We start from the raw sequence: 27,767 nt of genomic DNA, 5'->3' as shown, positions 1-27,767 counted from the left end.
TAGCTCGTGGTTAAAACATTGGACTTCTGATCAAAACCGGCGTACTCTGAGGAAACCACCGAAGCACGGGGAGAACATTCAAACTCTGCACACACAGGGCGGAGGCGGGAACAGAACCCCCAACCCCAGAGGTGCGAGGCAAACGTGCTAACCGCTAAGCCCCCCAGCATACAGTATAAGAAACAGAAAACAAAAAAGGTATGAAAAAGATAGATTTATTTAATGGCAAAATAGACCAAAACAAACATTAAAACAAAAATAAAAACAGACCAGGACCAGCAACAGTACAATGTATCCACAGAGATGTTTTGGCGTTTTCTTCAACCGTTCCTCACAAAAACAGACACACATACAAAACAAAAAATCTGTACTTACAAAAAGAGAACAAAAGACATGAGGTCTTCTGAAGAACAACACTATATACAAACACTGAAGATTAGCCACAATGTTACAACAGCCTTTTCATTCCTTTTTCTTAAGTCATTATAAAATGATAACAATAATCTCAATAATAACGGCAGAAATTGCGCTCACTTCTAGTCTGATATGCTGGAGAGCCTCGCCTCCTGCATGAAGAGATCACCATTTCCACATGACTGAGACGAGCATGTGTTCACCTGTCAAACTAAAGCACAATCCATTCAAATGACTCAACATTCACAGGCGCAACACTGCTGTTAATAGCACCTGGTCAGGAAAAGTAGGCTATCGTAGGGAGAAGCTAAACATTTAAGAGGGAAAAGTGGCTTTGAGGACGTCAAACCTGATGTGGTCACATCAAGTCCACACAGAAACTTCTCATAACCGCCACCCCTACTCATGAGGAAAAACCCCAAGAGAAACTCTACAATGATTCAGGCAGAAACTACTAAAATTTTCAGATGAAATCTGGACACACCAAGCCTCAGTCAGTGGTCATGCAAATAACTGCAGCATCTTTCTTAGGGGAGAGGGGATCAGACGAGATCAAACAATGTTTGATTAAAACCTAAAACTGGAAATTCAACTTAAAAAAGTATTAGTGTTTCATTTGCCCCAACAATGCAATATGTTGGGGGGTTGGGGGGAGAGACAAAAAAACAAACAAACAAAAAAAAAAAACCACACATCAGGACAATTCTAGTTCATCTTTTAGAGTTCACCCTAACCTTCACTTCTACTGTGCCGTTCCTTCACCCATCTTCACAAACAAGCCATGTGTGAGAAAGTCCACTTCACGAGGCTTATGTTTGCAGGCATTTGCTCTCGAAAATGTAGAATACATTAGTTTAATTATTTAACTTATTATAATATTGTAGCATAAAATTGAGAACCTGGGAAATGTCCAGTTGCTGGACGTGCCAAGCATGGGTAAAGGTCAGTTCTGTTGAGTACTTGGAACGTACAACAGTGAGAAGCTCCCTAGGTTTGATACCCCACCCCCCTGCCCAATGTACACCTCTGGGTGCCTCGTGGTTGTTGTGAAATGTTTAAGTGTATGCCTATTCGTGTATCTGACAGTCCTCAGCACATGGATATGGTGACGTTGATGCCCAGGTTGCCATTTTCGGCAAACAGCTGGGCGATAGAGGTGTCGAACACTAGACAGTCACTGTTCATGATGGCTGTGGCAATGCCCTCATGGATGGATCGTGGCGTGGCTTCCCAGGTGAGACGCCGCCGGTGGCCGTTCAGCTCCAGCCGGTAGGCGAAATTTTCTGCTTGCTTGCGTGTGCCAATCAGCTGCACGATGGCAAAGAACTGCTGGTGCCCATCATACTTCTCCTGCTTCTCCAGCACCAGCATGAAGTGGAAACCGAAGCAGGACTGCATCATGACCCAGTCGACAGCACCAGGCAGGTTGATGTCCGTGGCCAGGAAGACAATGTCCTCGCCCTGCAGCGTGGTGATGGACTTGTGCTGGTGCAGTAGGTGCGGCATAACGGCATCCAGCGAGCCCTGCCACTTGCACGAAGCACCCGGACATGGGCACGAGTACGGCCGGAACTCGCACAGCTCCTCGTGCTCGGCCTTGTCTGTATGTGGCAGCGTCACTTCACAGCCCGATGAGGCGTACTTGCATGGGAACAGCACTGAATTGGCCACTTTTTCCATGGCCAGGTTACGGATGGAGCCCAACGGGCCGCGGCATGTCGGACAGCACGTCAGCTTGGGCCGGCAGTTGCTGCACACAAGGTGGCCGCTCTGGCATTGCAGGATTGGAGGCAGCACATAGTCAAAACACACCGGGCACTCGAACAGGCTGGCTAAGTCACTGTTGGAGGCTGTGGTGTTCACACGCTGGGAGGGGGCGCACTTTGAGGTTCCTGTGGGCAGCGCGGTGGCAGTCTGGCGACTCATTTCTAAAGATTGGATAGGTAGAAACAAGGACAGTGTGAAAGATACAGGGAAGAGTATAAGGGGCATGAGAGAAAGTGATGAGAAGGGGGAGAAAAGAGGAGAGAGAATTACACACCATAAAGAGAAAAATAGTATAATAGTAGTATAATAGCAAAATTTAAGTGACAAAACCAATTAAAATGCGAGTAATGCATGTGGCAGCACTTCTGCAACATCAGGCACACAGACTGGGATTACAATTAAAGTCTAATTACAATTGTACAACTACACTAATTTTTTCCTAATGCATCTCAAACACAGGCGTTAAATCATACCTTTTAAAGGACTGTTTTCCCGCTGATTCACTACAGATATGAGACAGCATGGCAGGACTATTTATTGTCTATGTAATGCACAGCTGTTTGTTCTGCTCCGTAGTTTCCATATATTGTGGTCTACTTGCTATGATAAAGTCAGACATAGGCCTTAGGGAAGTGCTTGGGGCGTCTATTCTTGGCACGGACGATTTCTTCTTTTTTTTTGTAAAAGGCAGAAAGAGCACGCGTGGACATGGGCGGCCTTCAGAGCGCATGCCTGCTGAAGGAGCGTTCCTATGGCAACAGGCTGTGGTGTGTGTGGAGAGGAGGCCGAGATCACGGCTGGATTTTTCCCTACTGCATGGCAGAAGCAGGGCGTGATCCAGTGCTCATACTGTGCTGCTTTAAGTAATCTAAATGCATCTGCCTCTAACAAAGCCCAGTTCAATGGAGCACAGCGTGACGAAGTCACACATCTTACTCTCTTTCTGGCAATCAGTCTGAGTAGAAACACTGACAGGCTAAAGAGAATGAGCTTACGATATTATGGGAGAAAATCAGAAAGTAGTGTCCATGTGAATGTGTGTGTGTGTGAGAGAGAAAATGTGCATGGCTTATAAGCAGCTTGTAAACATATCTGCTGTGATAAAGCCCTGTGTATTTTTATCCCTCTCAATGAGCTGCTCAATCTCTTGCCAAAATTAGCACAGAGCACAAGAGGCCTTTAGCCAGCCCTAAATACACGACCTGAAGCTTGGAGAAGAGGGCTACATGGTAAGTCCCAGCTACACATGACTGTCACATTTTTGTTTCAACAGCACGCTTATTTGGCGTTTCATGTAATGGATGACCTGTCCAATGTGTAGGCCTTTTCAAACCATACACCCCCCACCCCCAATCCAAAAACCCACCAATACGCCAGAACACATCAACCCAACGTGTGAATGACACGTGAAGAGCTGCTGGCATGAGAAGTGCTGCTGAAATACTGAGAACAGTACAGTGTGTCCACCTTGTGTTAAATGACACCACCACTCGGTGTGTGCCAGCTCCTCAGAAAGACTGCAGCAGACAGTGCTGATTAGCAAAATCCACCTCTTTGGTGTAGATGTAGTGGAACGAGCCTAAAGCCCAGGTTAAGGATGTGTGAGTGAGTGGCGTGTGCACTGTTCAAGTCTATCTTAGCGATACTGGTAGCGAGGAAAAACAAGTTAAGTGAAAGTTGTTAATGGGTGTTAACAGTACAGAAGATGATGCAACTATGATGTTTACAAGCCAAACAATCCAGGGATCAAACAATTTCTGCTGAGTCACTGCTACTTAATCACTGAAATGAAGCAAGACAAAAACTGATGTGTGCAGTCTGTGCTGCTTTCTGGAAGGATCTGAATTATCGCTGCAGAGATCAAAACCAAAATCATTTCAGTCTGGAATTAGTCTACTTCCTTGATCAGTCACTGTTCTGTGTATAATCTACTGCTCAGTCATTTTCCAGATATACTTGGTAGACATCGCTCAGAGGATTTGTGTGTAAACGTATGGAATTTATAATAATACAGCTATTAATAAACGGAAAATCTGTCAATTCATCATGTTAATATTTGTTATTGTACCAATGCATCTCTGGGATTTTAGTCATGATGGAATCGGTCATCATTTTTTAATAGACTGTGCATCTGGAAAGATTATGCCATCTTTTACATACTACTACTACACAGTGCTTATGTCTTTCTGGTTACAGACACAAGCTGGAATTATTATTGTTGCATCTCTTCCCAAGATGCAGGCAGCATGCAGATGCGTCACAATACAAATGTTTAGCAGTTACAATCATCTCAAACCACAATAAAAACATGACCTAAAGACAACCCTCCACTCCAACTGTTGGAGTCTGTTTTTTAAATTTATTTATTTATTTATTTATTTATTTATTTATTTATTTATTTATATGTGCAGTGGTTTGTCAGTTTTTGTTTGAGCAAACTAAAGACTGAATAAGATTTGAGATTAGATATGAATCCATTAAAAACATTGGTTTGTCCAATGTTAACAAGTAGATGTAGTCTAGGTTCATCCAAGTTCTGAGTGGTGATCTCAATAGCTGGAAACGGTAGTTCCAAGAATGTTATAAATATCCCTTTATAGTCTCTGGATGTTTTGGTTTCAAATTTTCTAGAACTGCCCCTGCTTCAAACACTGGGTGATTATAAAACAAGTAAATACTTGAAACCTGACTCAGACTTGCAAAAAAAAGTGACTTGTCTGATGGCACCTAAAATTATTCGTACCATTAAATTTTTTTAATTTTATTTCCATGTATGCATCTATAAAATATAAACTTAATTTACCCCTTAAACCCCCAGTTATTACAGTTCTTACATTGTAGCTATTTATGCTTTTTCAATTATTTCAGAGTAATAAATGCAAGTTTGGACCCATGATGGATCCTGGAAGTTCAACAGGATATTAACATGAAGTAATACCTAAGCAGTTACATATACATCCTCGTCAATGGAACAGTAGCAAATAAGGAAAAGATGAAGAAGGGGGAGAAAAGTGATGTGATCTGGGAAACATACTCGGGTCAGTGGTTTTTTTTTTTTTTTTTTAGCTGAATTACCCCCTTTTTTTTTTTTTTTTTTTTAAAAAGTCCAATTCAAGAATATGTCGTGCAGCATTCCTGGTTCTCTTTGTAACAAAAACAGCTGCCTAAGACCCAGAGGTCCCGTCACACCCTTTATTCCAGGAAAGTGCTGAACCAAACTGCTGTGCAAGTGGAAAGTCTGCAGCCCATCACGCAGCACAGGAAATCTTGTATTCCCAGAGGAAGCCACTTCAACAGCACTTATCAAAATCTGTATGACAAGGCTAGTAAAAACATGATTACAAGCTATACGCAGACTGACGGTCATGAGACTTTGAGATGTACTCTATTGTCGTCGACTCACCAAATGCACTGGAGCTATGTACCTAAAACATACCTAAAATGTACCCCTAAAATGCCAACCCCACAAAAAAAACAAAAAAGAAAAAACCCACACACACCCCTACACTGGCTCTTACACCTCTACTCTGCAAACTTTGTTTTTCTAGAACTCAGTTAACAGATCTTGCATGGTAGCATTACTCGTATTGCTCTCCACCTGATATATCGTTTGCTTGTATTTCCTCATTTGTAAGTCGCTTTGGATAAAAGCATCTGCTAAATGAATACAACCATGTAACTCTAAAACTCATATAGCCATGTAACTCACAAAAAAAACAAACTGCAAAAAACTGAAAAATAAATAAATAAAATCAATCCCCCACTACATTTGGACACCAAATATGTCTTGTCTAGGGTCAGACTTCATTAGTGTTAAGAGGGAAGAAAAAAAAGTACTATTTTTAAACCATTTCTTTAAATCAGGAAGCAATCTTTCACTAAATGCATTAACTGTTAGAATGTGAGTGTTAAGAGTTTGCCTGCTGATGTATGAGAGCTGTGTGACCCCTAACTGACCCCAGCACTGGTACAACAGCAGGAAACAAGTGTATATCCAGTGAATCACACTGCAGTTAATATGGAAACAGGCATGAATGTCAGTAGTGCACTTTTACATAACCATTCAACCATACAGTCAATTCTCTCTGCTGTCAGAGTTTAATTGCAGAGCTAGAACCATGGAGGTTTGGTATCCATGATTTGTAGTGTAGCAGTAACATTTAGTTACAGGCCAGCTGCAAAATACCTACTGCTGATGTTTTGTGCTAATCTGAACACAGCTCTGACTTTCTTGTTCTGTTCATAAACAAACTATAGAATAGAAGCAGCAGCCAACCACCAAAATATCAAAACCAGAAAAGAAACTAAAACTCTATGCCGAGCAGAACCTGAATAACTATTCTGAAGAAGAATCAGTTATCCTGTATGGATATAAACCCAAGACAGAAGTGAAAACTGCTTGTCAAAGCACACCAAGTTAACAGTTTTAGCTTACAAACATTTGACATTTCTTGAAATACTGTTACATGCACTAATGAGAAACACTTAAAAAAGAAAGATTATGTAACATATTTTTTAACTTCAATTATAAACTGCGCCATCAACTCCTTCATAATAGGGGTAAAATGTAATAGCAACCTTTACATGTTGTTTAACTTTGACTGAGGCTTGGTTTCTATATCTGAGACTGCATACCTGCAAGCATGTGCGTTTTCATTCTGTATCTGTATTTTCACTTTGGTTTCAACTGCTTCCTACGTTACCCACAATGCCGTTCCACTACCTGCTGGTAGAAGTACCAGTGAGAATTCATCTCTACCTAAAGAGAGTGATGCAGAGGCACTTTAATCCTTTAGTCTCATAAACTCTCTCATACCCTCACCTGCACACTCTGTCTCAGATAATACCGCTAAGCTCGATCAATGCCATTGCGCTAATCTTCTCGTAGATCACTAACTAGCTGAGCCTCTGTTGTAACTCAGCCCATCTGCACTCTTTAGTGCAGTCAAGTCTGAAACTTGGAGTCCACATTTTGATAACTCATTGCTCACAGGAATAATAAAAATACAGCACTACCAAATGAATTTCTAGCAGGAATTTTAAAAAGATCAATATTTCAATATATTTAATGCGTCTCAGTGTGGCATTTCTTTTAAGCGGTTCATGTATTGAAGCATTTCGATGTAACTAGTAAGTACTTTAAATACTCAATTCTGGAAATCACGTTCGATTTTTTTTTTAATTGAGTGTCTTTACTTACTGATTAAATTATAATGACGGTATAATGTCTTGCACTTCATATTTGTATACATTTCGCAATATTAGGGTGCATTATGAATTTATTTACAGAAAACTATTATTTGATCATAATGCCATCATACTAAAACATGAAAGAACCTTACTCGCTCTGTTAATTTATAACTGTCCGGCTGGAGTTTTAACATAGAGGAGACATTTTATTACAGACACCACTCAACAAACCCATCAGTGTAAATAGGTCGAAACTGATTAGTTTATCATTAAATGATCACTATTATATATTTTTATAACTATTTTCTATCGCAAGCTATTATGTATACGATTTTAACACACTACACTTTCAAAAAAACAGAAGGAGCATGTACCCAGTGTATGGCGGACATGATGGATGTGATGAAATTTTTTTTAATTGTGATGCATGACATCACACATATGCAGAACATGCCGTTAGCTGTTTGGAGGACCGCATGTTAACATGCTGGTGCAACTCTGTGTTCCATGCTTACCCACAATCTACAACACAAAAATATACCAGCAGTGACTAACTTTTGGGAGCCGGACCTTGTGCAGCTAAACTCGCTTCCATATTACTGATGCAGCTTCTCCTTTAAGAACTAATTTGTCGTCAGGGTCAGCAACAAGCTCTTTCTGCACTCATAGCGATGTCTGTTTCTGTGTAAAGCACTAATGACTTGTGATTACATCACAATATTGCAAAATGGCAAAATCACATCATTTTAAAAGCTATTCCAGTTTTGCCATGAAGAATATTATATTACCCGACTTAAAACTCTAATTAGTTTATTTTTCCATTCCTCGATTAATAAAACCCTAGACCGCAGTGTTTGTTTATCAAACCAGACAGAAGAACAAACAAACACAAGGGCTGACAAAAGAGCACAAAGAACTTCGACCTTTGAGAAGCTCAGTTTGCTCCACTGCATACAGGGTTCATACAGATGCTTCATAATGAAATTCCAGGTTTTTCAAGGAATTTTCAAGCACTATTGTTGTTTTGTTTTCAAGGACTATTCAAGAGATGTCATTCAAACATTCTTTATTTCTTTTTAAAATTAATTTAAAAAACAAACAAACCCCCCCAACCAGTTTTTATATAGCACCGTTTCCCAGTAATGATTAACTAAATTTGCATTTGCATTGCTTCATCTTCACCATAATGTCAATATACTCCAACTGAGTGACAGGAGCACTGTGTCCAAACGTTGCTAGATATATGCTAATTAGTGCATGACATCATTGCGTCGTATTTTCATTCTGCCTAGTGTCAGCCCTTTATAACATCTCCAACGCTCTGTGCTCACATGCTGTATTTTAATACAAGCAAATTTCCAATGAAGCTGTTTTCATTTACATTTTTTCTGTTTCTGTTGTCAGACAACGGAACGAGTATGAAATAGTGACTGAAACGTGACCCATTAAGACCACATGTTAACTTACAATCCATTTCCAAGCTGCTGCTCTGCACTGACAAAACCCTGATTTATAACCAACAACATCATCAGACAAAACCACCATACACATAAGTTAAAGACAACGGCTGTGGGGGATGGGGGGGGGGAGCTGTCTCGGTCAAAATGAGCAAGTGAACAGCGGGAGGAGGGAGACGGGCTACAGCGGGGTGTCATATTTTGAGTGAAAGGATTGTATTCGTTATAAAGAAACACTTCAAAAGTTATTTAGCGATTTCGTATTGATTGACTTTTTATAATTCAAGCACTACTAGATAAACAAATGGATATTTTCAAGGTTTTCTAGTACTTAAATATCAAAAGCCAAATTCAAGCACCTTGTACGAACCCCATGTCTTCTCAGCATTCTAGAAGTCTACATGTCAAAAGTGACCATGTGGTCTCGCGGACTGCTTCACCAGATGAGGCTGTGGCTCGAGGTCAGACTTCATTACAATTCCATGGAGATCTCTGGTTTGCTCATTAGTGTATGAGGCGCTTAATCTGGTAACGTGTGAACTGCACTGTTGCATTGTTTTGTCTGCTCTATATTAAAACAATGACAATATAGGTAATGAATTTTTCATTCATATCCAACAGTACTGATTTTTACAGAACTGGTAGTAATCCAGATTTTTCAAAATTTCAGCATAATTCTCACATTGAAAAACAAACTTTTATCATGCCTGTTGCGTGTCAACGGTCATGAACACAAAGACAGACATTCTATTAGCAGTGAAGCAACTCTGGTCTTTCAAGTTTGTCCATGTTGACAACACAAGTAAACAGTGGTGGACTGGCCTTTTGAAAGTTCAGGAATTTTTCTGCTCCACGACACTACCACTTAAAGACCCTACTCGTGATTAGTTCAGTCCGCCAAGTTCTGATTATCAGCTTCCTGTGTTTGTGGAAGCATGCAGAATAGACAATGCAGAAGAAAATGTGGAAAAGGCGATGGGGAGAAACTGCAAGACATAAAATCTGCTCTGTGTGCGCAGATGTAGCACAGTTTTAAAAAATAAATGAACTTTTATTCTAAATCGGCTGCTAATATCATCAACACGATGATGGCAAGAGCAGCGTTGAGAAAGCAGGTACACTCAGTGGCCTAGCCTAACTAGCTAAATAAAGCCAAGAAATCATGTGTGCTTTTATATGTATGAGGGGAGAAAGTAACAGTAGATTGGTGCAGTAATGTTATATATGATTTAACTTTCCACACAATTGTTTTTATGGCTATAATTTGTGTCCTTTATGTGCTATTATGTGTTAGATTTAACGTAACTATGCTTTAATACTACTCACTTTAAAGCAAGTTAACAGGCTGATTATTTTTCTCAGTCCACCCCTACAAGAAAATAAAAGTTTGTGGTAAACCTGTAAAAATCTGTTGGTTTTTTTCCCCTTGACAACATCCCGCATGTATGCCCCCAAGCTATAAACTACATTAACGAAAGCCTGCCGTGGTTATGGGGTGAGGCATGCATGCATAAGGCACAAGGCAAACCACTTTATAACCACTGTGTGTGATAATTTTAGCCACGTTAACCAGACCCATTTCCCATCAATGTTACAGCGAGCTACAGTGTGCAATTCTTTAACTGTAAAACACAATAACTGTAGTTAATTGGTAGAATTCCTTTTTTTAAGAAAGAACATTTTAATGTCTTTTCTGTGAAACAGTTAAGGGTCTGCTGTTATTATACTACAATGTTGCAACAGTTTGACAGCACACAACTCTGACACGTTCAGTAATTTAGCAGTAGCGAACAGTGGGTTTAGAAGAGAGATAAGAGAGGGGGAGCTGGTGTTGTGGTGTGCTGATGGCAGGCTGAAACATCACACCCTATCACCGCTCCCTACACTGCGTGTGCCAATCCTGGGTCACAGGGCATGAGGGTTTGATGGCACAGACCTGCCCTGCTCCTCCAGATGGTGATGGAGGGAGATTACAGGGCCAAGTCACAGCAAAGGACACACTCTTCAATTATCTGGTCCCTTCCTTCTCAAATCACCCCAACTTTCACAACTGTAGCATTTTCCAGGTCTTCTTTTTACTCCACATATTTAAGCTAAAACATCCTTAAAGTCTAAAGAAATGCCTAACATTCAGAAAACCCACAAAAAGGTGATGACACAGAAAAATTTGAGAAGTATATCGAGAACTTACCTTCGTCCATATGATTCCCCAGTAAGGCTATTTTCTTCTCTTGAAATGTGTGGACCTCTGCAAAAAGAAACAAAGAATGAAACCAACTGCGTGAGATGTGTTGAGTGACCCATGTACTTTGCTGCCGTTAGGCAAGTTACCGTTTCTATTCAACAAGACTGGCTTTACCTGAAAGATGAAGCCATATTAGAATAAGCTTTAAGCATGACAGGTTGAGTGCAGAGACTTGCACTGACAAGTAAACATAACATTCCCCCCAAACATTAGACTAAAATTAGACTAAACTTGATTGAGGAGTAACAGTCACACTTCATACGTGAAACACAAACAAACAAGGAACATGGAGCAGTTTGTTAAGAGTGGGAACGTTTTTTGTAGTGAATCCTCTATACCAGCTTTTCTTTATTCCTCTCTACCTGCAAAACTCTCTCTAAATATACTGATAACCAAGTTGTCCTTAATACACTTAAGATTTGGTATCAATTTAGATGGCACTTTAAATTTGTAAGTGCATCCTCTTTGGGTCCTTTAAGCAACAACCACTTATTTCCTCCATCGTGTTTGGACTCTACATTTTCAGTGTGGTATGACAAGGGCATTAAACAATTAACAAAAATCTGTAGGCTGATGGTCTCTTTGATACCTTTGCCAATCTGTCATCTACTTATGACCTCCCTGTGACACATCTGTTTCATTATTTTCAAATTCGAAATTTCGTTTCTACATGTTTTCCTAATTTCCCCTCTGCACCTCCTGAACAGCCTTGGGAAAGCTTGTTTTCAAACACTCCACACCAGAGAGGGATGATTTCTGATTTTATTCTGGTGTTAGGTAGTGAGTCGAGTAGCAAAATTAAGAATGCATGGGAAATGGAGTTAGGAGTACAAATAAGTGAAGAGTGTTGGGAACGTGCTATAGGTAGGATACAGTCTACCACGTCTTGTGCTCGTCTTACATAGGGTTACATAGGGTCCATTTGTCTAAGTCGAGACTTTCTGTAATATATCCAGAAGTAGAGGACAAGTGTGATCAATGCCATGGCTCTCCCGGTCATCTTGGCCATGTGTTTTTCTTTTGCCCTGGTCTGTATGGTTTTTGGATTGGTTTCTTTACCATCATGTCCATTGTCCATTCTCAGAGTAGATTTAAAACCTTGCCCATTGATTGCTATATTTGGAATTCCTGATGCCTCAGTTCCATTACACTCTGTACAAAAAGATATTATCGCTTTCACATCCCTAATAGCAAGACGTTCCCTATTGTTGCATTAGAAGTCTGCTAAATATCCATCCATCTCCCAGTGGATAAAGGACGTGACACTTTTTTTACTCGAGAAAATAAAGTATACAATGAGGGGTTGTACGGACAAGTTTTCTTTTTTATTTTTATAAATGGCAACCCTTTAATATTTTATGGAGTTATAGATACTTCCCATTTGAATTTCTGTGCCTGTTGTTGGGTTTTACAATATATACATAACCAGGTATAGATATTGGTTAGCCGTGATGAGCCGGGGTGGGAGTTTAGTTGACTGTACTCTTTAATTTTGTTTTCCTTTTTTACACTATGTATGTATGTATGTGTGTGTGTATATGTAAGTACAACAAAAAATGAGAATGGTATTGTTGCTATGTGACGGGAGGTTTGTTTTCTTTCTCAATAAAAATATTTTGGAAAAAAAAGTGTGGGAACGTTTTTTTTCTATAAAAATACATGAACTTGCTTGCGTGTGTGTGCACACTTAAAACCTGGCTAATGATCAGCTGAGGAAAAATAAACTGGAGAACCAGGAAATACACAAACAAAATGATGAATACAGCACGTTACTCCTAGCGTTTCTCTGATCAGGTCGTCACTTTATTTTATTACACTCTCATGAGGAGGTGCCTGAATATGATGAGCTGTACCGAGTCCACCACTCCAGCGCTACAACCCAACACTGCGAACAGAGTTTTATGAGGAGACCCAAGGCTCGCAGTATTTCCACATCACCATTAGACCACATGTATGAATCCCTGTGTCTCTTTTATTTAAATTTAGTACTTTTGGCAAACGGTGACCCTGGCCAGGATAAAGCAGTTACTGAAGAAGACTGAATGAATTAAAAGATGCATATACATAAATAAACATACACAGCGAGTAAAAGCAGGTTCTATCTGACATGCATACACTGAAACTTGGAAGCAAATTGTAATAAGTGATTAAAGAGGTGCACTATTCACAGAGATGTATGTGAAACAGTGAGTTGGTGGGCAGGCGTGTTCCAGCCTGTCCTGACTGTATAGTCACATTAGACCATTTATTACTAAAAAAAAAAAAAAAAAAAAAAAAAAAAAAAAAAAACACACTGTGACTAGAGTACACAGTTTACATTACAGTGCTCTCCAGAATGATTACTGTCCAAATAATAATAATTTTGTATAGAAATCACACATCACACACAATTGAAATTGTCCACTCACAATAAATGACACTATTCATCTTTGTTCTAACAAATTTGTTTTTAGCTAACAGTATTTCCTATAAATATTAATAATAAAAAAAAAGATTAAATAAAAAATTTTCACCCCTACAGAGTATTTGAAATAATGCACACAATGAATCGTTCATTAAAATGCTCCAAGTCCCTTCTCAATGTATGTCCTGGTTACCTGGTGTATAAATATGAAGCTGCACACATGTAATACCCCTTTGTCACACGTTACCATGGGGAAAAACTAATGAACATGCAAAACAAATGAGACAAATGCTTGCTGACCTGTGCAAATCAGGTCATGGATATAAGGAATACAAGATTTTTAAAACAATCAAATATATATATAAAAAAAAAATATATTAAAAAAAATCAAGACAGAAATCATTAGAGACAGCACTTTGCAAGGAGTTCCTCAGTCTCTGGATTTGAACCTTATCACCTATTGCCTGTGGCACTCTTTATATTTGGGTCTATTACTCTTTCCTCAAGGATGCCAATAATTCTGAAGGATGGGGAGAAAAACACAACAAAAGGCATGTGTGAAAATCCATGCTTTACAGAATGTACACGTTTAATTCTCTTTCACACACACACGGAAAAACAAAGCAAAGTAGTCCTGTGTCAGATATGACTGGAATCTTACAGCACACCAGGAAAAGAGCAAATTATAGCAAGCAAGGAAATACTCCTGTTTTGTCTTTCAAAGTCTAAGTGTAGTGTAAGCACCAACACCCACTCCCAAATACAGTGGCTACCTTGCTGGGCAGGCCAGCTCAGGCCCAGATAAGGCCTGCTACTAAGATTTCACTCCATTCCCACATGAACATAAAGCCCACGTCTTGTGTTTCTAGGACGAAGTCTGAATGAGAACTAAACAGGCTACATTCCATACAGGCTGTCTGACAGCGAGAGCTAAAACAGAACAGTCAGTGAGCATGCACTAGACTTGGGTTACCTTTAGGCTTGCTGGCCGTTCGGGCAGCTACGCATGCGAAGAGCTTGAACACCCCCTTCCATGAGTAGACAGGCTGTAGCCTAGCGGTGGGAGACATGGGGATTGCAGCAACTCTTCATTGCGCTCTTTCCATAGAAACAAAACCGCCCATAACAGAGGGCCCCCAACCAGTCCAATATCCAATATGCTCGCTCAGTGCTGGCTCAGATAGAAATACTGCTCCACTAGCCCTCTCAGGTTCACTGCAAGATACTCCTGGGACACTTGAGGGAGAGGCCTGGCCACTTACTCACACACATGCAAAACCCTGCGAGCTATCCAAATTACTGTTCATTGACTGCTACAAAGTAGATGTGTGGCTTAAAGGCAAAAAAAAAAAAAGTCACCTTTAAAGCACAGCCCAGGAAAAGTACAATGAGCAGTGGAGAACCAAAAACAAAGGAATCCAGGAATAATCCAAAAATGTATACTGAGCTCAGACTGCCTGGCAGGAAGCTTACGATGGAGCCCAAGGAGTATGGGAGCGAGACGGTGAGCCAAGGAAGAGAGGAAAACCAAGAGCAGCAAAGCCAGTTTCCCCACTCGTCTAAAGGTACATTCCAGCAGCAGACTGAGCAGCCACTCCCAGGCAGGCCCAAGTATCCTGCGTGAACTCCAAGCGAGAGACGGGAAGAAGAGCGTATTCTCTGTGGGGCAGCAAAGCGCTACAGACAGAAAGAACTGAGTGCTGCCTGCTTGCACTTTCGCCAATGCAGTCTGCAGGCTGAGGAGTCGAATGTCAAGCTGGAGCTGGAATGCCCCCTCACTCCCCCACTGTGTCTGAGCTGTACTTTGGGCCTGGCTCGTGTCAGATTACACCGCTCCACCTCCTCCTTCAACCATGTGCCTTAGACAAAGAGACGCTCAAATACAGCAGCACTACACCGAAACCCACAGAAGAGGGCACAGCAGGAAAACAGCTAAAAACTAACCAATATATACTTTTTAGAAGAAAGCGTTTACATCAAAACAACAACAAAAATACCTCACAGGGATCACTTTACCATCAAGTACTCTGAAAAATATAATCCATCATCTTTGGAAAACTCAAATTTAAAGATAATTTCCAGGTTGAAGACGCGATGGTGCAGAGCCTTGACACACAACCGACTAATGCTTTTCCACTACACAATCATCAATAATCCCACTGTCCAAGTATCTCAACACACAAAATACTCCAATAGCACTCTGTGTAAACACAGCCACACTCAAGTCTGCCAAGACTTGACCTTTCTGCTTGAGGAGCTCAAGTTAATGCTACTGATGATTACAGTGTGGTAAAAACAGCAAACGCTACAAGATACCTGGCCTCAAGACCTTTGCGCTGAATGATGCAGACAAAACACCCTAGAAGAACTCTAAGAACTTGCATTTCATTGAATCTCAATCAAATCGATACATTGGTTTTAAAAAAATACTCTGCTGAATTGTCAGGTAACAAAAGACCGTGTTTAAAAAAAATGCTTTGGTGCTTTACGACAGAATCTCTCACCTTTCTAAAATATGCACTAAGCAAGAAAGGCGATAACAAAAGACACTTCAGCAACGTCAATGACTCAGTGATACTACCTGAGAACTCGCAGCACCCTCTTGAACAGCTACTGGCCAATTGATCACAGTTTCTGTTTTAAGTTTCACCTTTACAAAAGGGCAACGTTACAAAGGCGCGAGTCACGCAAGCCTCTTTCCGACTGTAGGACCAAATGGTTACAGCTGCCATGGTGGCGTGGACTCGTGAGCATGGTTATTTGTTTGAAATAATTATACAGCAATTGTTAAAAACATTTCTGCGGGTACACCTGTAAAAACTCAAAATACTAAACTAACACATTTGTTTGTTCAGGAAGCACATAAAAAAATAATAATCTGGCATGGGCTTGGTATATTTTTAAACTGGTCTATATATTATATATATATATATATATATATATATATATATATATATATATATATATATATATATATATATTTATTTATTTATTTATATTTTTAGTTACAAACTGGATGAAAGCTGATCTCTTTTGTTCAATTTAAAAGCCACTCAAATCATTTGACAAATTCATACAAAAAATGGGAAATTGAACACAGATTGATCACAGATTCTTTAAGGATGCTACAAACTAATTGTAAAGGTAACATTCAAGTGGACTATGAGCTGAATACTGTCATCAGGTTCATTGCAGATCAGTATGAGGGACTTAAGTAGGGATGCACCGAAATGAAAATTCTTGGCCGAAGCCGAATATAATGAAAAACTTGGAGGAAAGCCAACTACGTTTTTTCCATTTATTTTACCACTGCATAAATTAAATAGTCAAAATGTGCTTTATTATTATTTTGTCTTGCTTTTCAAAGAAAAAAATCGATTACAAAAACTACAATTTCAAAATATTTATTCAACACTGAACATTTTTTTTCCATTCCAGCAGGCATAGGCTACCAACAAGGCACAATATAACTTTAAATAAATAAATGAGTAAAATAAAAATATTTTGATGTGGTCATCTTTGAGCCCCCTTGAATAGCCTATGTTAGGCCTATAACTGACTGCTGAAAGAATGTAACACTCTGTAGCCTACAACTAAAAGTGCATTAAAAGGTGCATTGACAAGAGTGCAAAAAATGGTTCTATTCGGTTCTATACGCTGATTATATTGGGGATATATACCGCTCGCATCCCTGTACACCTCGCGGAGTATTATAGTAGATATAGTATAGTTAGATATGTTGTTAATGTTATGTTCCCTTAAATAAATACGTCTTTACCTGCTTCCGTACTCTACTCCCTTACGTCTCGCGATGTGACAGAATACTCCGGAACAGAAACAAAACAAACGCACGTGTCCACAGTAAACAATGTCACGGTTGTCAACATCCGAAGAGCATGCGCTTGTGCACGTAGCTCGTGCAAGCGCGCACCCCCTCATCGCTCTGTGCGCGCTGCCGGAAGTGGAGGTCGTGAAATTCATGCGTCTCACTCTGGTTGCTAGGCTATTTGGCGTGTCATCAAACACGTCATTGTTCGGTCAAATTTATTCGGCCTCTTCACTTAACACAGAAAGTGCTTTTTTTTTTGCTATTTTCGGCCGAATAATTTTGGTTGCCGAACATTCGGTGCATCCCTAGACTTAAGTCCACAATACAATTTTGCTTTTCTCTCTTTCAGTTAAGACATTTCATTTTGTTGCTTGAAACCGATGGACAAATCTGTCCCATCAACATGCTGCACTCAATTATGCAGCTGACTGTGTATACCATCATTTTTAACTAGCACCAGTGCACCCGACAGTTTAATAACATTTCATTAGGCAATGCCAACAGATGGTTAATTTGAAGCAACAGCTGGAAATGCAGAATACTTTGTTCTTGAGTGGTAATATTTATTTGATTGTTGTTTATTTAGGCATACATTATGATTATTATGATTTACCTGATTTCCATTCAGCTAAAATAGGGTGTATTCTATTCCTTTCATACCGGTCTATTCATAAGGTGATTAGAACGGTTCAACAGCTGACATTATACAGGCATCCTTGTGATTCAATGTTCATCTCAAGTGTTTGGAGCCTAATGGGAGAATGCTGACATACCAAACATTTTTTCTTTCAATTGCTTTTGAATTTTAGATAGGGCTGCAACTAACGATTAGTTTCATAATATATTAAGCGACCAATTATGTTTCGATAATAGTTTGTGTATTTTATTTGGGGTTTTTTTTCGTTTGGAGTGCTACAAATATAAACTTCAGACTAAAACTTTACCTTAACATGACTGTACATAACATTAACAATCCTAAATTAGTAATTAAATCTCACTTCCACAGCACTTTATGGTTTCTTGGACAAACATTTTTTTAAAATATAAAGATATGTTACTACTGGCGTAGTTTCGTGCTACACAAACTCCGCTTTTTAAAGCTTGAGGGTTACAGTCTTCTTCACGACGTTTAAAATAAATTGCTCCCGTGCCTTAGAGGACCTGGGTCACACACTTTTTTCTGATGTCACTTGATGATTATGCCGCCATCTGATGGTGACTGAGGTGAGGTCAGGTCAGGCATAAAAGGTAACGCTAACAGTAAACTGAAGAAATTCATTTTGTTGACTCTGGGTATTCTGATAAAGCTAGCACCATGAATTGGGCAAATTCTTAAGCCCTGTTCACACCAGGACGATTTTCGCAGCGCAAAAAACGGTCCGTTTAACGCCCCAATGGCTGTCAATGAGAGTATTTGATATAATTCAAATCATTACTTAATTAAAAAGAGTATATTGTTTAAAATGAGAACTTTGGTGTTCAGCCACTGCAACAAATACTTCTTTAAAGCTAAATCCTCAAAAGACCGTACATTTCACAAGAGAGCATACTGGCTCTCGTCTTCTCAGTTATAAGCGGGTGTCAGAAATGGAAAGTTGTGCAGCGCCACCTTGTGTACCAGGGTATTTCTGCTTTTCAATAAGCACCATCTACTGTCAGGGAGTGAATACGCACTTTCATTCAGCGCGTCACCCGCGTTTAACGCCTTGGTGTGAACACACACACTAAAAAAAACGTCCCTGTGTGAACAGACCCTTATACTTATTTGTAAAAAACCTAGCTAGGTTCCATTTGAGACGATACTAACCTTTTAAAATTCATACACTATATGGTAGTGTATATAATGCAAGTGTATAATACATCATCTTGTACATAACTTTGGCTTGTACTCGCACATACGTGTTTTCCGAACAGAAGTAGCGCAAGTAAAACGTGCCGCGTGCAGACCAACTATTCGATAATGAGATTCGAGGTCAATGATTTTCATAATTGATTAGTTGCAATTTTAGCATACACCCAGATGATAAATGGCACAAGTGCCTCCATTTTTATTCTGCACTGAAAAAAGGGCAAATACTTATGCTTCACTTGACTTACCTTAGAAGTGGGAAGTTGTAATGTCATTTTCAACCTTTGTCTTCAAGGTACAAAATGGGGAAAAAAGATGGATAACTCCATGTTCGTCTTTTGTTAGTAACAAGCTAGCCAGCTGTGATGAGTGATGTAGAAGGAAGTCGTAGGTGAGAAGACCACCCAGAGTTCCCAAGTAGGAATTTTGAGTTGGGGGGGTGTTTTCTTTTACTTTTCCCTGGTCAGATGTTGGGGATCACATGTTAATCGAACACAGCATTATATTAAAGTCACCCCACTTGCATAGAGTACAGTTAGTCAACCTAACTACCCAGCTAAAAAGAAAACCTAAAATGGTTTGAAAGCATTCAGAACTTAACCCTGCTCACGTGGAAATGCCACTGGAATAGCTTCTCTCCTTGCTCAGAACCATTCAGCCCTACAGTGTGGAAAAGCTCAAGACTAAGTCCAATAAGACAAATAATAATCCAAGAGCATGGACAGAAGGTAGTTTAAACCTCACATTGGCTTACATGTTTAAAAATAATGCTTTAGACTTCTACGACAGCTCCACTAGAACCAACTTTTCTTAGGGGGTTAAAGATTCAAGAATAAATACATCTCAGAACAAGTTCAGTGTTAAAAGTAGGACAAAAGGAAAACAGTATACAAAACAACACTATTCTTGTTCAGTGAGGTACATCGTATCTGTCTGTACAGATCATAGACCTCTCAAATAGAAAACTAGAAAATAAGCAATCAGTGTTGTCCATATTGTACATACGCTCACACCCAAAAAGTAAAGTACAATGCAGACTGAGAGACTGCCTTCTCACTACAGGGTCATTTGGTGGGGGTTCAGTACAATATTACTGACATTTATTAAACAATCCATCATGGCATGAGAATATTATCATGTGATTATGTCAACCGAGACAGAGCCGAACTAATAAAAGGTCATGGCATTCAATATGTTTTTACAAGTTGTGCAGGTAGGTACTTTTTTCCAAGTATACCAACAGTGTGATAATGGTCTCAAACATTATGGGATTAGATCTGTGGCAAAATTATTGGACTTAACTTTTCAAGAAACGAACATAAAACATACAACGAGAGAGGGAAAAAAAAAACACCACTCTGAAACTGAAGACAGTGAACTTGGAGGCAAAAATTTAACATGCTCTTCAAATAAACAGCATTCTTTGTTAATAGTTTTCTAAGCTTAGTTTTCACTAATCATGGTTTATTAATGCGCTGTCAGAGTTTTCATTTACGCTTTCAAGGTTTTCGTTTATGCTCCGCAAGTTTACGTTCGCCATTCTGGCACAAATCTCATGGGTGGGTAGGCTTAACAATGCTTTACTCTCATTGGCTAATGAGATCTTTATTGACCGCTTCCTTACCAGATAGTAGAGACTTCAGTGTCAGGAGTTTTGGAGAGTGTTCTGGATGCGGTTCTCTGTATACGTATATTGTTTGTAGTGGAAATTTCTTATTTACCTAGTATGTTAGTTTGTAATTAACGTGGTATCTGGCACCAAGACATTAGCAGCAGATCCTTTAAGTCCTGTAACTTGAGAGGTGGGGCCTCCATGGATTGGACTTGTTTGTTCAGCACATCCCACAGATGCTCAATTGGACTGAGATCTGGGGAATTTGCAGGCAAAGTTCCTCGAACCATTCCTGAACAATTGTTGCAGTGTGGCATGGGCATTATCTCGCTGAAAGAGGCCACTGCTATTAGGGAAAACTGTTGCCATGAAGGAGTGTACTTCGTCTGCACCAATGTTTAGGTAAGTGTTACGTGTCAAAGTAACATCCACATGAATGTCAGGAGCCAAGGTTTTCCAGCAGATCATTGGCTGTCCACATGATGTAAAAGAAAACATGATTCCTCATACCAGACCACCTTCTCCCATTGCTCCATTGTCTAGTTCTGATGCTCACGTGTCCAAAGTAGGCACTTTTGGAAGCGGACAGGGGTCAGCATGGGCACTACGACGCATTGTGTTCTGACATCTATCATAGCCAGCATTAACTTTTACAGAAATTTGTGTTACAGTAGCTCTTCTGTGGTATCAGACCAGACGGGCTAACCCACATATCACTGTCTTGGCCACCTATGACCCTGTCACTGGTTCACCGGGTGTCCTTCCTTGGGCCACTTTTGGTAGGTACTAACCACTGCATGCTGGGAACAAACCACAAGACCTGCTTTTTACACGGTCATCTAGCAATCAAAATTTGGCCCTTGTCAAAGTTGCTCAGATCCTTACGCGTGCCCATTTTTCCTGCTTCCAACAACAATTTCAAGAACTGACTGTTCACTTGCTGCCTAATATATCCCACCCCTTGACAGATGCAACTGTAATGAGATACTGTAATGAAAAATTTGTTGTGTGTGTGTTATGGCTGATTGGTGTACATTCTGCACGTAATTTTTTTTTTTTTTTTTTTTTTTTTTTATAGTTTTGACTACTTATAAGCTAACTGATTTAAATCCACTTCTTAAATGTGTATAATATGTGCCGAATGGTAAGAACATAACCTCAATTTATGAATCGACACAGCTTGTGGCATAAACATCTTCTGCCCTCTGTGCCTTTAAGTCGATGCTCAGTGCATGTGGACTTATCCTAATTAGCTACTTAACGAGGCTAGTAGAATGACAACTGTTTCGAATTTTTTAATCAGTTAATTTCATTAAGGCCACAAAACGTGGCATCCTATTTAATCACACCCAAGAGGACTGTAGTCGACTCTGCAAAACCACTAAGACATAACTTTAAAAACTGCCACTTTTATGAGCTGACTTTATAGCTTTGCATTACAGACAGGGCTGTAGCGACTACAGAAATAACACCTACTTCGACTGCTGTCTGAAACCAAATGAAGCAGAACGTATGGTCTAGTACACAGTTCATTACAGAGTCCATCCCAGCCATTAACTCCTCTTCATCTTGAACAGATACGTTGCGTGGACAGAGCCCATTAGTGCCCCGCCTGGTAACGTGATATGTGTGGAGAGCACAACACTCAGTTTGCTAAGGTAACGGGCAGCTGAAACCATTAGAAGACTAATGCAGTATACCATATGATCAAACAGGGTGTGCATATCTCTCTCTCTCTTCCTCCCGCTCCCTCTCTAGTTTGGTGGCAGAGGATACCCACACTCTTCTAATCCTTCACCAAATTTAAAAAAAGACCAAGATGTTTCAGTGATGAAATGTTTAAATATTTAGCCTTGATGAAAAAAACCCCCAACAACATTACAGTTGGACAGGCTGGCTGCAGAGAGGCACCTGATGTACACGACAAGCACAGAGCTGGAGGACAATAAACGAGTAAACAGCTCTGCCTAGCTGTATACCAATAAACGTATGTGGCATCTACACTTAAGAGAAGGCCTGAACAGATTTACAAACATTTAAAGTTTAAAAAAGAAAGAAAATCAACGTGCAACAATTACGGCTCTGACTTTAATGAGTGTATTAACGCTGTCCAGCTTGTGCCTAGAGAACACCACCGCCACCACATATTAAGGTGCTGACAAAACTAGGGTTAGTGGGCTAGCTAGCATCTATCAGTGTTTAATATGCGTAAAGCCAACTCCAACACAGATAGATATGAGCCTACACAGCAGTGTGCTGTGAGATTACAGTGGAGAAACCAAGAGGTTTTGCTCTTTCACCTGGTATTCAGTAACATTAGTGTGCACAATAGAGCTTTTATCCTCATAATGCTTTTGTAATAAAAAGAAAGCCATTTTAATTATGCCCTCATGAATACTTGGGCCACATCCCAAACCGCACACTACCACGCTAATTAGTTTGCCAGTACACCATTTTTGTCATTACTATTTAGGCATACTACATACACTTTGTGTGTTCATGCAGATTGGGATGTGGACCCAACTTCCAGCGTCGGTGTATTAATCTGTGCAGCGGAGAAGGGCGCAGAACACAACAAGAAGGAACAAGAAATCCCTAAATCTTACATCCACCAGCTTTAACGTAAAAACAGGCACATTCTCCACTGTAAGGCACATCCGTGGCCTAAATATTGTGTCCCAGTATTTTTCAAGGGCTTTAGGGAACACGCTGACATGATATTGTTACTATTAAGAGAAAACATCATGGCTTATAAAAACCCCCCAAAATTTTCAGTAGAGGAAATAAACTCCTGGCATTGGGCTTTCTCAACCTCTTTAGTTTAGATTTAATTACTTTCTGTACAAGTCTTACAGCTGTAAGATTCCCTCAAGGCAAAGACAATTAGTACAGTCACACAGGCTAATCCACATACAGTCAAAGGCCATGAACAGGTCATGCCAGACTAGAAGCGGACAATAATGGAACAATGACTACATTTACATGGTCAGCAGTAATCTAATTATGGACCTTTTTCCTGAATATATTGTGATTAAGGTGTTTACACAAGTTGTGTTTAGAATATTCCTTTCATGTTCGCGTTTTACATGTTATAGAACATAGATCGATTAACGGTACACTTCATTACGTCCCCACACCACGTCGTCCGACATTCCCTCCAGAATTTCACGTATCAACATACAGTTTGTCTTCGTTATGGGACCGTATACAGTTTTGGGTGTTTCATTTTTAATTTTACGAAAGCTTCAAGTGCAGTTTATTATTTGTCAAGATATACGTGCAAACAGACGACTGCTTGAAGCCGTCCCAAACCTCGTACTTGCCTACTATATAGTAGCTATAATACATGCATCTCACCTACCATATAGTAAGTATGCGGTTTGAGACATAGCCGTGCTCTCGTTTGCTGTTAAACGATTGAGCACTGCCGTGTGTGAACGTGTCCTGTCGCAAAATGCAGTGAAATCTCCCACACGACGTTAATAGTGTGATTAAGGTGCCTATAATGCACTTTGATAATGTGACTAAAATAGAAATACTCCACGTCTTAATATGATTTGTGTTTACTTCGAGTATGACTTTAGCCGGATTAAGGTCATCAATAATCGCTGTTTACATGGTAGTTTCTTAATCCGAGTATCGTCTTAATATTGGATTATTGTTGTCCATGTAAACGTACTGACTGTGATATAAAAGTGTATTGCAATCATTTATATATGATTATAACTGGAATAGTGGATATTTTTATAACTCATCAATTCCACTGTTACAGGAAAAAAAATAGCTGATTAAAGTCTGTTTTTGTATTGATCATCCTCCTTTTCAATTTTAAATATTTTGGTAGACGTGGAGTTAAAATCTAATTTGAAGATAGTGTTTGTAGTTTAATGCGTTACTGCTGTTTTGCAGCCACTTTAATAGTTAACCTAAGTGTCATGATAAATATCAATCAGGAAACTGACTTCAAGGATGATGAAGTCACAAGCAATTGCATATCCAAATGAGAGAACCAAATTCTATTCAATCAGAAGAAATCTACACTGTTGTATAAAAGGCAAAACCCTCCCACCTTCAAGACACACAACAGTGCCATCCATCTTTATTTGTTACAGCTGAACAGATGGCCAACTAGTATTATGATCATCCAGCGATTATCCAGTGGGTCCACTCATGACACGAGGGAGAAACAGAAATGGTGTTTAGCATGTGTATATGTGAGAGGACAGCTCCTTCTGAGATGTAACTGTGGGGAAACAATATAAAACAAAAAAACCCAGAGAGAAGCAAAAGGACTCAGGACACAGAAGTTGAAAAAGGACTCAAAAGAACCAGCTGTCATTTTGGTGAGAGGTTGCCAACTGTGCGTGGCTCGGCATGTGCAGCTGCTAGTGAGGCTGCAAAAAGCCGAGGGGCAGACCGATACTGAACACGTGGACTAGTTAACCAGTGACACAATATAAAATGACTCCACTGAGCCTCATACATGAATAATCCTATTTAAGTCATAATCATATGCAAGGTTAAGAGCTGGCATCATACAAATCAATACAACTCAATCTACTTGCTCTACGAGGGCAGCAGATGCTACCCCAAACAGATGATACAGAGTTAATAGCCTTTTCATAAATGGTCCATCTGCTAGACAAGCTAAAAATTGTGAAGGTCCAGTTGCTTAAAATTCTTGCTTACAAAAACCTCAATAACCGCTGTTGCCATTTGTTATTGATTTGTTTATGTCTAGAAGTAAGACAATTTGAAGTGGTTATGATTTGTTCCTGAGTGGCGCTTCGTTGCTGTTGTTCACACTTTTGTCTAACATTACGGATTCTAAACTTATATCAGTTTTGTATTTGGTGAGCGACAATTTCTCTGTCCAATCATCTTTTAAAAAATGTTCCGTTTTTGTCTTCGACGTTTCTTTTAAACTAAACTGTGTAGTGCATTTGATAATGCCGGGGTAAACAAAGCAAAAAAAAAATCTATGAAAATTCTTTCCCTTTGCGACCTCATTTCTCCAACCATGTAGCTAGTCTCTGGGCCGATAAGCTGTTTTCAGCGAAATAATCTACAAAAGTCGCATGTGCTTGGTCAATCCCTTATGCATGATGAGCTGCTTAATCAGTCTGTAGATGTTTTCGGCGAGTTTTTTGTGATCGTTGCGGCCAAAAACGTTCGATTTTGCTGCAGCTTATTTTTCAAAATTTGTGATGCAATTTGCGGTCTTCTTTTTTTTGTGGAAAACTATTTAAATTGGCAAAATTGCAATTGCAGTAAATTTTTTTGCACGTCTTTTACAGTGATATTTGTTGGTAAATGAAACCTTTTAGCTGTACTCGTTCTCGTGTCTGCCGAATAATGCGGCGTTTTCTTGATTTTACGATAATTTCTGCAATGACTAAATGGTGAAATCCTGGAAGGACTGCTCAATAGTTAGAAAGCTAGAGTCGCTGAATTAGGACCAGCTTTTTACCAGTTTTGGATACTATAGTGACCATCTTACAGTGACTACACTTACAAAGCTCGTTTACCTGATTCGCCCTACACATCCAAAATAAATGCCTTATGCAATTAACCACACTCATGGGGGGTATCTGTATCCGTCTTCCAGGTTGCATCAGTAAATAAACATGAACTTGAACACTTGAATCTTGACTGTAGCAGCAAAACAAACTAGCAGACAGACTGGTAGTCCTTAAGGATACTTGACCTGCGCCATTTTATCACTGATTACCCATCAGCAGGCATTGCCTACTGTAATTAATAACATGCAAGTTATACAAGCTTAAAACTGACACGCTTTCAAATCCATCGCTTCAATATGAAACCCATCGGCGGCAAGGATGCAGCTGCTGTGTAAACAAAACAACCGATCAACAATTACACCAAAGATACAAATAACGCATCCAAGTCGCAGGATCTTGGGTTGTTAAAACCACTCGGTTGTTAACGGTAGCCTCGATCAGTTATTAGTTCCAGGACCGTTGTTTCCTAACAACAGGTTACAAACCTTCAGCCATAAGCTGCATTACAGCAAGTATACAGAACCTGCCTCGTTATTATTCTGGGTCAGAGGGTCGAGTGCTGGCTGGCAATATCAAAAGCTAGCAGAAATATCATGAACATTTCTGTAGCATGAACATTAAAGGACATTATGGCATTACTAACAAGAAAGCGTTTTAACGTCATTTCAGAGATGCCGGTGGGGGTAGCCACACTGCTACACAGTTAGCTCTATAAACAAAACCATACCCAGCTAGCAGTCGGTACAGCTCGCTAGCGAGCTTAGGCGACCATTTAATTAGCCGACTAGGCAGGGTAGAAAAGAAAATAATAAACAGGCCCAGGTTTATACACACACAGAGAGATATGTATTTGTACAGGTTTTCGTCCGAGATCGTTCAATGCGGTAACAAGCCTCGCTAATGCTATCGTGACAAACTATTCTGCCATGTTTACAAGCTATCGTCGTTAGCCTGGAAGCTAACTAGCGGTTAGCCAGCCGTTGTTCGAAACATAAAGGTTAGCTCAACCCAAGCACGTTACACGTCCAATTATCCAGAACTTACCTCTAGATATATATCCTTGTCTTTCTACAATTACAACCCAAACGGATAATCCGCCCAATGTTTACGGTTTGGCGGTTTCAATGTCCACACTCGCAGCGGCGCTACAATGAAGACGCTGTGGCTGCCGGCAGCCTCGGGCTCGCGCACTCAAATACTTTCGTAACGGGGCCGCGGGCGGCGCTGTGCTCCCGGATCTTAGCAAATTTCAGCAATATAATCTATCAACTGCTCTGGTGTCATGCTGTTGGTCACAGAATGTGAGCTCACAGAATGTGAGCGATATGACTTCTGCTCATGACGAAAGCTAGATTTACGATTGCGTGTCAGTGTTATCGACCAATTGCAGAGCCAGAGGCTAATTTGCATATTCGGCGAATAGCCGTGCTCATTTGCATATTCGTCGAATAGCCGTGCTCATTTGCATATCAAAACAT

General features: G+C 39.9%; 1 protein-coding gene across 2 annotated transcripts; it reads right to left on the bottom strand.

Moving 5' to 3' along the window:
• Positions 1-201: 201 nt before the first annotated feature.
• siah1 (siah E3 ubiquitin protein ligase 1) lies at positions 202-27,589 on the bottom strand. Of its 2 annotated transcripts, none has more exons than XM_053623019.1 (3): positions 27,334-27,589; positions 11,020-11,076; positions 202-2,342 (listed from the first exon to the last, which is right to left on the bottom strand). In XM_053623019.1, the coding sequence occupies exons 2-3, from the start codon at positions 11,027-11,029 to the stop codon at positions 1,504-1,506; spliced, it is 849 nt and encodes a 282-aa protein (XP_053478994.1). In that variant the 5' UTR covers positions 11,030-11,076; positions 27,334-27,589; the 3' UTR covers positions 202-1,503. The 2 variants fall into 2 exon arrangements, with proteins under 2 accessions (XP_053478994.1, XP_053478993.1); XM_053623018.1 differs by lacking the exon at positions 27,334-27,589 and adding an exon at positions 14,451-16,351.
• Positions 27,590-27,767: the final 178 nt, after the last annotated feature.

The sequence above is a fragment of the Ictalurus furcatus genome, chromosome 4 (genome assembly GCF_023375685.1).
Source record: "Ictalurus furcatus strain D&B chromosome 4, Billie_1.0, whole genome shotgun sequence".
Taxonomy (NCBI): Eukaryota; Metazoa; Chordata; class Actinopteri; order Siluriformes; family Ictaluridae; genus Ictalurus; species Ictalurus furcatus.
Note: the sequence above shows the minus strand (reverse complement) of the source record. Positions and strands in the feature narration are given on the sequence as shown.